We start from the raw sequence: 11,965 nt of genomic DNA, 5'->3' as shown, positions 1-11,965 counted from the left end.
TATTTATACGCATGTAAATATCCTTAAAAGTTCTCTTCAAATTCTTAAAGAGATAGGATACATAACGCGTAGAGATTGTTATTTATTAAGTAGTATAGATAGATATAGATATACACATGTAATCAAATTCTTAAAGAGATAGGATACATAACGCGTAGAAATTTTTATTTATCAAGTAGCATAGATATAGATAAATGATGGTATATAGATTATCACTAGTCTTGAATGTAGCCACAAGATCGAGTCAAAAATTTAATTGACACAGATCGTCGGCAACACAATTGTTGATTGCACATAAAAATGGTACCACACCAAAACACATGCACTTGAATTTCACATAAATGGCATTTTGGCTAGCAATCAAAACACCTATTGAATAGAACATGAAGTGCAATAACATAACATGCTACATAACCATAAGTATTTGCATAAAAACAAACGTTTGCGACATATATGGCCAAAGCCCCATTAAAAAAGGTAAGTTTGGTACATCATTTGCTCACTATACATATGAAAAGTTTGCAAAAGGCTTAATTCGTTTTAGGAGATCAACCTCTACTCTCAAGTCTCACCTCCTACATTTGTTGGAACTTGGAGCCATCAAAGGGAATTTGTTTAAAGCTTAATTTGCACATTAAGATTTTGAATTAAGTTGGAATGAGTTGTCATCATCTCATCTTGATCTCGAACCGAACACTGTGAACTACTAGTGTAAAGAATAATTCATTTACAAGGATTAGCGTATCAACTAGCAACTTACCCAAGGAGAGTGTTTTAACTGCTTTAAGTCGCATATACTAGACGTTAATGCTTCAATTAAGGTTAGTTTCTCGAAGGACAACCACGTATTAATAATGAGTATAAGAAAAGAATGAAGTGTCATAGGGAAAACTTTAAACGGACTTGGTTGACCTCTTAAGAAGTTTTCACCCGAGTAACACAAAACAAATTCTTACGCCGCATGTGATGTGATAAAAATTGAAATTGTGCATTTTATTCTAATAACAAAACACGTCTTACACATACTATTGTCACCAACAAGCCCCAACTTGCAAGTAACCTCTCTCCGACCAAAATGCAACCTTTTTAGATGTCGCCGGCCTCATGCACTTCCTGCAAGTTTATTCCACACGTATCAAAAACCGAATGTAAAAATAAAATAATATAAAAATTTTACGTCTAAAAAACAACAAAATCACCTTGTCTTGTAGAATCGCTCCATCTGGAATTTCCAACTTCTGTCCAGATTTTGCAGCAACCGCCACTTTACCCTAAATTGACAAATGCGTTCCAACACAGAATGAGAAGAAAAAAAAGTAATGAGTGTGAACAAGTCGCGCTGCTCGTGAGCTACTCGGGATCGCCTCGAATCGAGCTGAGATTAAGCGAGCTCGGGTCTAGATTGAAGCTCATTTAGTAAACCATCTCGATCCCGAGCTTCATATATTGTGCTTTACTAGACACGCGAGCCTAAACAAGCTTAGTCATTATATAAATATAAGAACTTTCTTTAAAAATATATAATTACATTAATAAGTACAATCATTGTATATAATATAATGATAAAAAATAACTAATAAATGACCTCGAACCTATATTGGAGCTTATTTTATAAACGAGCTCAATTCTGAGCTTCCAACTGAGATTGACCAGACTTGCAAGCCAAAACAAACTTACTAGTCAAATAAATATAATAATTTTGTATTTCATATAATGAATATTTAATTACATAAAAAATAGTATTATAAACATATATATAATTATGATAGAAGCAATTAACAAATAATAAATCAGTCGAGGCTGACCCGAGCTCGAGCTTAAAAACTTACTCACAGGCTGAGCTCAAGCTCGAATCAACTTGTTTCCATCCCTATTAAAATGTCCATAATTGAACAAGACCTACTTCAGATAGATTATGGGGATTAGAAAGTGAAATGATACCTTAAGAACAACATTAGAACCAAACCACACATCACCAGAAACCTTCAAGCTGTCGAGCTCGATAATGCTCGGGATAGACTTGAACCGCTTCAAGAAGTCTCCAACCTGGAGGAGAGAGATTGAATTATAGTCAGGTTTAAACTTTCATGAACAATCAGATATGCAGCGTTTTGGATGATTTTTTTGAATTGTAACGTTACCTTCTTAAATTCCGGACCCAATTCGATTGAAGGGTTGGCTGGATCGGTCCTAGCGGGATTGCGGATCACATAGCCATCTTTTTCAGTGTAAAGATCAGACTGCAATAAAGGACATGTATGTTATTATGGTTCTTACAAGAACAATTGTAATTGTAAAAAAAGTAAAGTAAATTAAATGAATAGTAAAATGTTAAATATGGGATGATCAACCTGAACAAGAAGCAGATCTGAACTTGCTTTCACTGGCAGGAATCGAGATCGGGGAACATTGATGCCGATGGCATTATCGAAAAACTAGTCATAAGAAAAGACATAAACGAACTTACATCAAAATTTGTTGCATTTATCATGAATTATATTTACTGTTACGATCAACGAGTAATTACAAGCCTGGCAAAACTGGCAGGTTGGGTCGGTCAGCTAACTTGTCAAAACGGAGTTAAAAACTATCGGTTTGGTTCGGGTTAAAACGGTCCAACCAAAATGGGTTGGGATTAAAACGGGCCGTTTTAGAAAGAAAAAAAAGTATTGACATGGGTTCACATGCTATACTCGTTCTTTTTTACAGCAACTAGTGGCGGTAAGTAGTGCTGACCCATTTGTATAACTTGAATGACCCGAATCAACCAGTTTAGAAAATAGAAAATATCCAACTCAACTCATTAATGGATAGGAAACAAAAGGAATTCATATTCATATTAAACAAGAATATGAAGTAGCATGATATATACCTTGATTGCAGCACCGGCAGCTGTTTCTAGCTGAAGAACTTTTACTCCATTGACTTCCTGTAAACCGGATGATACTCGTTACTTAAAAAATCATCAATGGTGAAAACTGGTCAATGAATGTACGGAGAAGATGAAGGATGCACCTTTGGATTTGGAATGATCTCCATCTTAAGTGCATCCGCTTGCACAAGCCGTTTAATGGCATTCAAGTTCACCCACCTGGAATTCAAACAGTTAATAAATAATAATCAGTTTCTACATGAACGATGTTCACAGTTGTATGAGTATGACTCACAAGTTGTTGGTGTTGAAGATTTTGAACTTCTCAATTGATTTGAACTCATTGACCTGCACACAACAAAAGACCAGAAATCAGACATTTAAGGAGCATGAGCTATAAGCAGCAATATTTAAAAGCAAAGATACCGATGAACAAGAACTTACATGCTCATCAGGAACTTGTGCAATTTCAAGAAGCTGCAGCAACAGAAATAGCAATCGTAAGTCAGTTTGCGTGCACGTGACACACACATGCATGTATATATATATATAGGTAAGTGATAGTCGATACACACCTGAACTTTCCCATCATATGAAATAAGAGTACCACCTTTCACATCAGCCAATGTTTTGGGTGTCACCTGTCGAATCAACACTATCAAGCAAGAAACACAATCTGAGGCATACTAAGAAGTAAGAAAAACCGTTGAATACCTCCATGCAGTACTCATTCTTGTTCTGGACCAAGTGGTTCAAGATTTCTATAACGGTGAATTAAGATGCACAAATGTAGAAGTAACATATTTTATGTGACTTGCAATACAAAAACAGATACATTAGAGTTACCAAGATGGGTGTGACTGGCTGGTTGGGTAACGGGTCACTTCAAGTTTGGGTCGGGTTGACCCACAATTTTTTTTTTGTTTATATAATATTACAAATCTTTTGATAAAATGACTTAAAGACTCTGTTTGACTTTCAACCCGTTTGACCCCTTCTAGCTACTGAGATAAAAACAAATAAAAAAAAGCAAACCAAACCACTCTAGAGTTTTTTCCCAAAGTAATGTTGGTGGAAAACTTACTTACCAAAATGGGCGATTTGAAAACTATTTACCAAAATGGGTTGCTTTTGGAAAAATTACTTTCTCACTTTAAGTTAATTGAATAAAAATAATTTATATTAAAAGTTTATAATAAAATTTAAACAAAAATATACATGTAGGATCATGAAACTTTATAAAAGTTTTTTAATTCTTTTCTAATTCTTCTTGACGGTTTCTGGAACTTTTTAATGGTTTTTTCATAAAAACATTGTTATTCTTTCATAAATACTTTTCTATTTTTTTTAATTATAGAAGCTTATTAATTTAATTATATAAAATAAGAAAAAAAGATTTTTAATAGAAAATACAGATGTACTTTTTTTAAAAACATTTTGTAAAATATCAGGATCAAAACAAAATGTGGTCTTAAATGATTTATTTGATATTTTTAGGAACATTGAGAAAAAAAAAAAGCATTTTTAATAGAAAATACAAATGTACTTTATTTAATTTTACTATAATTTAATCGTTAACTTATGTTAAATAATATATTTGTAAATAGAACTTAATTTTATCTAATAGAATTAGGAGTGAGAAAAAATATGTTTTCAAAAACACCCATTTTGGTAAATAAGTTTTCCAACAACTTCCTTTTAATAAAAAAACTCACTAATCCATTCATAAGTAAATGGGTCAAAATTACAACATCTTGCAGATACGAACACTGAAAGTAAAAAAAGCCTGGTAAGGATACTCAAATCCACCACAGCTCCTAAGTTATCGGAATTGGCTACAAAGACATATTCTTTGCCCTGTCATGAAAGACAATGTACGATACCCGTAAATAAACACCCAAAGAATATACAAGCCATATAGTCAAAGTGTCAAAAACTAAGCTGCAAAGCAAAACCTGAGACAATAGTGCTTCGAGTTTCCCACTGTTCATCAAAGATGGGAAAACGTCACCGTGTCCTGGTGGGTACCTTTAGATCAAAGAGATCCACATATTAATATTTGAGCAACCAATACAAATTGCTGTCCATTCAATACATGAACACAACTTTAAAGACGAAAAAATTATCGTATTAAATTTACAAACAGTCAAAAGGTTGGATTTTAAATTACCATCCATCCTTGCCAGTTTCCCCTTTCGATGGCAGTGGAAGAAAGTCATCAACAACCAGTCGAGGATATTGACTCTGTAAACATTGAAGTGAAGCAGGTTAGATAATTACACAGGGAAGCTGTTTTTCTGAAGGTACAACAGGAAATGCATGAGATACAAGTGACCATGCGTTCTCCGGTAAAAATAACTTACGAAATATGCGACAGATATAACTTTTTAAATTAGCAAACCTGATTAAATGTATGGATCTCGATGTTCGAACCAGCATATTTTTCCACAATCTACATTTTAAGTACGGGAGCGATATTAATATATGGTACGATCAAGTTAGCCCTATATGTAGCTAGCAAATGTCACTAATAGTCACCTTTTGTGTATCTTCATGTGTGTTGAATGAGTTCATTAGAAGCAAGGGTACGCTACACCCATACTTCTTATTGAGTGACTACACAAAAAGCAGAGGGTTAAGTTTCCAGCAAAGACCACAAACATAGAATAACCTGTATGGATGCCATGTCTTTTTTCTGAATTTGAAGTACCTCAATTTGGATGACAATCAAGTCTAAGAAGGTTAATCCATTTCGGACTTCTATGACAGACCTGCATCACCAAGATAATGTCAGGTTTTAGAAAAAGTAACATCAAATGAAGAAGTGTTAAGAAACCCTGTCACACTGATGTCCAAATGTTATACCAACAGACACAGGCATCCTTACAATTAACATACAAGTTGAGAAACTTCGTAAAGCTCAAAAATGGAGAGCTATAATGAATAACTCATGATCGACAATTGGCTTGACCTCAGTTTGTAGAAAATGACTGACATCAGTTTAAGAAGAACAAAAGTACAAGTATTAAGTTCTGAATTCTGATAGCATTTAACATCCGGTCAATTAAACATGATAGTCTAGATCTCTAAGGGTAACAAGCATCTGATGTTGCACATAGAAGAATGAAATATGCAATAGTGGATACAGCCTCTTAACATGCTTTAATTAGGGGTCGGATTCCGAAACCAACTAGAAACATCAACAAGCATTAACATGGAATATTCAGCCTATCTATACTAAGATTATCAGTCCATGATCTGTACCAAAGACATATATTTGAAGCTGATAACGGAATCACGAAATTAGTTATGCAATAAAGTGTTGATTCACAACTGTGTAAACTCTATAGCAACTTACTTTGGACCAGTGCATCCCATTGTTGTCCCCAGACCACCGTTAAGCTTTAGCACCACAAGCTTATCCAACAGACTCTTGGTTTCACCAGCATCTGCAATAATCACAACAAATTCACAGAAAATAGATCAAGCATACGCTCTTATCTTGTTACATAATGATACTAAGTTATGCCAAATCGTAATGTACATTTAGAACCAATCACAGATTAAGCCATTAGTTCAAATACAGGTGACAAAGTATCAATAGCACCAATTAAAAGATCAAACTATTACCTTCTGGCACATCTGATAGGGTATCATAGGGCACAACGATCTTGTCAGTAGGTGTTTGGATCTTACTCCATTCAACATGTTGTGCTTCCCCACTTTGTGTACACAATTTTCATGAAAACAAAACAGAAAACGAAAATTCAGACCTGACAATCCACCTCTTTCTCACCATTTAACTTCTAATTTTACAAATAAGCAATCATCTCAACACATCTGGTGGATTTCCCTATTTTCCTTTTCCCTTCTACTTGATTCATGAACAAATCCACAATTTCCTAAATTTTTTTATTAATTAACTACTAATTTAACAAAACATAACTATGCTCGCTCCTTATACCACTAACATTTCATTTAATATCAAGAAACAATCCAGCTCTTTCTGGCAATTCAAGTTTAAGTTTGACAAATAAGCAATCATGTCAACACATGTGGTGGTTTTCTCATTTTCCTTTGAACAAATTTACAATTTTCTAAAAGAAATATATAACTAACAACAAATTTAACAAAACCTAACTGTGCTTGTTCCTTATAACTGCTGACATTTCATTCAATATCAGGAAACAATCCAGCTCTTTCTGGCAATTCAGGCTTTCGTTTGACAAATAAATAATCATGTTAACACATCTAGTAGTTTTCTCATTTTCCTTTAAACAAATCTACAATTTTCTAACTGTTTTGATGATTAACTACAAATATAACAAAAATTAATCATTCTCAAGCAATCATGTCAACACATCTGGTAGTTTTCTCATTTTCCTTCAAACAAATCCACAATTCCAGTTTATTAATGATCAACTACAAATTCAACAAAAGCTAATTATACTCCTTCCTTACAGCCGCTAGTAATTCATTTAATATCTCGGAAAACAAAATTTCGTACCTGAGATAGCGTGACACGAGGTTGATAAATCCAGATTTCTCACTATCACTGCAACATATTCACCGTTAATGACAAAAAACGTACAAAATCGAATTCAGATCATAAAACCTAACCGTTCAATCAAATCAAATCAATACAATAAATTATACGTAACAAATCCAGATTTCTCACTATCACTACAACATATTCACCGTTAATAACAGAAACTTGCAAAATCAAGTTCATATCATAAAACCTAACCGTTAAATCGAATCAATACGAAAAACTAGAAGCCGATTGAAAATCTCTGTACGGAATTGCGTAAATTTAACCTGATTTGAGTGAGAGCGGAGACAGCTGATTGGAGATTGTTCAGTTTCTCGGTATCTGCAGCGGCCATTGAGGATCAACGGATGGATCTAGAAGAATTTGAGATTTGAGAGTGATGATGATAAGAAATTGAAAGCAGAAGTGGTGTGGATCGGTTATATATAGAACAGGTGGCAGGAAGGAAGAGTATTTTTCACGCCCACTTAAATCAAAATTAGTATTTTTAGCCACGTGGCATGGCGCCTTGTTTAAGGTGCTAGATTTGTACATTTTTTTTAAATATAGTAGGCATTCTTTTAAAATCGGTTCAAACCTTACGGCTGTATCATTTGAATCGTCCGGTAGAACTGGTTAACCCATCCTGTATACCTGGTTAAACCGTTTCTGAACTATATCCGGTATGATATAAAAATCAGATTTTAAAACATTGATAGTAGGTCATGTATAGTGCGTATAAGACGGTACAGTTTGGTTTTGATATTACTAAAATTTTTTATTATTGGTTTGTATTGATTGATTGGTTTTCACTTAATTGTTTATTTTTTTTGTTCGGTTATGATTTAGTTAAAATTTTGAAACTTTATTTTTTAAATTTGATTTTCCTGAAAACTTTAATATGGGTCTTTTTTCAAAACACTTTGCATAAATAAAGTTTATAATCAACAAGTAATAGAATTAGGTAAAAGCTTTCTTTCAAGATATTCGCTTGTATTTTCGTGGGCACTCTTCCTTTTTATAATTTCCAAAAACACATGTAAACTTTACTCAAGCTTTATTTAAATCTTCTTTATGGGAACAAAGGTAAACCAAAAACAAATTCCAAACTAAAATTGTGGAGAGGCTTCAAGGGAGGGTGTGAAGAGATATGTGGCAACCATAAAGCACAAGGTGGGAAAATGGTGTGGAAAAGAAGAAAAAATTAAAAAAAAATAAACAATCAAAACAAATCTAAACTACATCCCACTAATCAAAAGCCTCCACCTTACCCACATATTTGCCCCCACACCGGTGAAAATCCTCAAACCCCACCAATAACGCGTGCCCTCCACGCCATACGTGGGAGTGGTGTTCCCGTCATGGAGGGGCTTCCACGCCTATATTCTATATTCTATATTCTATATTCTATATTCTATATAGAGTATTATTTGACAACATCGTCAGGAACAGTTATGTTTCCGTTTGCGACGAGTTTTGCCACTGACTTTCCAAATTTCTTCACTTGCCCCTACTTTGTGTTCGCATATTTCTTCTACACATGTTGCTCGGGTAGACAAAGATTAAGGGGAGTCCGTGCATAGGAAGGAGAGAGATGGGAATTTGAATGCTACGGGTGGTGGAGAGTTTCGATAACAAATCGGTGGTTTAGGGATAATAGTGACGACGATCGGCGACAACAACAGAGAGAATCCGAAAGTGTGAGAGAGAAGAGAGAGGCGATGGTTGAGGTGATGAGGGTAGTGGTGGTTGCTGGTGTTTTTTAGAGAGAGAGTGTGTGTAACAACCCTCAAAGATAGTCTCGATAACAAACCGTAATCAAAACCAGAAATACATGCGACGAAACTTGTATACTCAATTTGGAAAATTTAGCGGGTAAGGAATCTTGGAGTCCGACGAACCTAATCACATAAAAATAGTCTTATTAGATTCACAATTGAAAACCAAATTGATTGGAATCAAGACCAAGCATACGCGATAAGTATCGGCACGAAAATCGAGGAAAAACGCATGATTGGACAAAAAGCGGCCAAGGACACGTGTCACGACGAGGCGCCACGTGTCAAGCCTATACCGGACACATGGCAGACCTAGGCTGGGCTGACTCTCGCCGCGATACGCGGAGGGTTACCCCGGTGTCTTCCGCGACTCGCGAGGGGTGCCATTTTGGGGTATATAACAGGCAGCAGTGGGATGAATTCAGTGCACCAGCTTCGATCGAAAATCGATGCTTCTTTCCCCCTTGTTCCGTCGTTCTAATACTAAAACCCCTAAAACCCCGAAACTCTGCTCGTTATTAGGGTAATAACTCTAAATCACTGGTACGATACTCTATCCGATCGATTGAAACTATCCGACAGGATGTTTAAGTGCTATCCTTTGTCATTAGTCGTGATTCCGACAGGATGTTTGAGTACCACCCGAACTCGGGGAATACTCTGTCATCCGTTGTGAATCCGACGGATGTTTAAGTGATTGCACTTTGTCATTCGTTGTGAGGGTTTTATCTCGTGATTATCGTTAAAGTTGAATTGAGTTAATACACTAATACGAGTTCCATTGTATCTAGAAATTAGAACTCGTAAGCAAGGAGCTGCTAGAGTACTTAATAGCTAAGTAAACTTAATAGTTAAATAAACTTAGCAGCTAAGTTAGCTGAGTAGATTAATTAAACTATTAATTAAGTTAAGTATGATTAATTAATCAAGATTAATTAAGATTAATTAAGCTAAGCAAGATTAATTAAGCTAAGTAAGTTATTTAGTTAAATGGATAAGCAAACTTAATAGTTAAGGAAACTTAATAGTTAAGGAAACTTAATAGTTAAGGAAACTTAATGGTTAAGGAAACTTCCTAGCTAAGGAATAAATCTACCTATAAATAGGAAGCTTAGGATTCATTTTCCTTTGTTCATTTCTTCTATTCTTCTCTCTATACGTTGGTGTTCTAACCAATAATCACCAAAGCGATGTCCTGTCCGATCGATTCAGGAACCATCTAACGAATGCCGAAGTGTTGTACTTTGTGAATTTCGGTAAACGGAATCCAAAGTGTTATACTTTGTGAGTTCGTTAAACGGATGCCAAAGTATTATACTTTGTGAATTCTGTTAAGGTTCGAATCTCGTGACTACCGTTAAGGTTTGATTTGGGTTTTACACTGTTGGTACATTAATGTCTATCGCCTCCGTCATCTCAGTTCGTAGCTAAAACAGAAGAACTATAGTATTTACAATGTAATATCTTGTTACTAAAGGCAAGGTGGCATTATTGTAAATAAGGAAAGATTCCTTATCACCTTTGGCCTATAAATAGAAGCCTTAGGCTTTTAGTTAGAAACTTTTGCCATTTTGATCTTTGGAGCTTAGAGGTTAGAGAGAGAAGCTAGAGAGAGAAAGTAGAGAGAGGAAGGCAAAAGGTGATTCACGGTTCTTGTATCTTTTCAGATCTATCAAAGAATCACGTTAATAGTACGTCTCGTGTGTTTCGGTTATTCATGTTCACGGATTCCGCACGTCGAACGTGTCATACGCAATCGTTTCGGAGTCAAACCGGTCCTAACAAGTGGTATCAGAGCAGGAGCTCGATTGCACAGATCAAACGCACGAATTCGCACAGAAATCCTTCAGATTCAGAATCGAATTTACTCAGATTTGTCAAATTTCTTCATACTTTCTTGTTCTTCACGTTTTTATCTGAAAATCGCAAAATTAACAGTGTTTTTACGGTTGAAATTGGATGAAATTTTGATATGTTGTGCGCCTATATCTGATCTATGATCCTACAAATTTTCAGGTCAAAATTCCAAGCCGTTTGAGAGAAATCAGTGATTTTGTGTTCGTTTGAGCTGAAACTGTTCGTCATGTTGATGTCAAACTCTGTTCGATCGAACAGCAGAAGTCCTACTTGATCGAATAGGCAAACCGTTCGGTTAGGCTAGTCGAACGGCTAGCAAAGTGCTAACCGTTCGAACAGGAAATTATCACTCGTTTGGCTAGCTTTTACTTCAATCGAACAGCTGTTCGATCGGCTAGAAAGTCATTCACTCGAACAGCATACTTCTCTATTCGATCGAACAGCTCCTTTGTTTTGGATTAAACAGCATATTAGTGTACTCCAATCGAACAGTTGACTATTTGACCCTGTTCGATCGAATTGTAGCTTTTATTGTTCGGCTGGTGTAGCCGATCGAATAGCCATTCCTATTCGTTCCACCGTTATGTGCAACCAATCGAACAGCAGTTAATACGTTGACCTTGGTTGACCTAGCCGAACGGCTAGCAAGTGCGAACAGAAGGTTGTGTGAATCGAGTAGGTAACTCGATCGAACAGCTGTTCGATCGGCTGGGCAAGTCGTTCGAACAGCAGCTTCTGACATTCATTAAAAAGTGTTGACTTTGACCCTGTTCGATCGGCTAGCAACACCTCCTGTTCGATCGGCTAGCAACACCTCCTGTTCGATCGGCTAGCAACACCTCCTGTTCGATCGGCTAGCAACACCTCCTGTTCGATCGGCTAGCAACACCTCCTGTTCGATCGGCTAGCAACACCTCCCGTTCGATC

The 11,965-nt window shown here is 35.8% G+C and overlaps 1 protein-coding gene across 1 annotated transcript; it reads right to left on the bottom strand.

The window, feature by feature from the left end:
• Positions 1-849: 849 nt before the first annotated feature.
• Positions 850-7,893, bottom strand: LOC110911839 (UTP--glucose-1-phosphate uridylyltransferase). The gene is made up of 21 exons (XM_022156488.2): positions 7,691-7,893; positions 7,380-7,427; positions 6,503-6,594; positions 6,231-6,321; positions 5,583-5,643; positions 5,411-5,488; positions 5,274-5,324; positions 5,043-5,116; positions 4,828-4,900; positions 4,672-4,729; positions 3,587-3,633; positions 3,448-3,513; positions 3,317-3,349; positions 3,168-3,220; positions 3,016-3,091; positions 2,873-2,929; positions 2,352-2,435; positions 2,142-2,240; positions 1,942-2,046; positions 1,200-1,271; positions 850-1,113 (listed from the first exon to the last, which is right to left on the bottom strand). Exons 1-21 carry the CDS (start codon positions 7,756-7,758, stop codon positions 1,087-1,089), a joined length of 1,413 nt encoding a protein of 470 aa, XP_022012180.1. The 5' UTR covers positions 7,759-7,893; the 3' UTR covers positions 850-1,086.
• Positions 7,894-11,965: the final 4,072 nt, after the last annotated feature.

Source organism: Helianthus annuus, chromosome 15 (assembly GCF_002127325.2).
Source record: "Helianthus annuus cultivar XRQ/B chromosome 15, HanXRQr2.0-SUNRISE, whole genome shotgun sequence".
Classification (NCBI taxonomy): Eukaryota; Viridiplantae; Streptophyta; class Magnoliopsida; order Asterales; family Asteraceae; genus Helianthus; species Helianthus annuus.
This window is presented reverse-complemented; position numbering and strand designations above follow the sequence as displayed.

Bases quoted from the DNA above. Each gene is read 5' to 3' on its own strand.
- LOC110911839 (XM_022156488.2), bottom strand. From the start codon at position 7,758: ATGGCCGCTGCAGATACCGAGAAACTGAACAATCTCCAATCAGCTGTC. The intron at 3,092-3,167 runs GTGAGTCATACT...TTTGAATTCCAG, and splicing joins ATCTTCAACACCAACAACTT to GTGGGTGAACTTGAATGCCA. The intron at 2,930-3,015 runs GTGCATCCTTCA...TCCGGTTTACAG, and splicing joins AGATCATTCCAAATCCAAAG to GAAGTCAATGGAGTAAAAGT.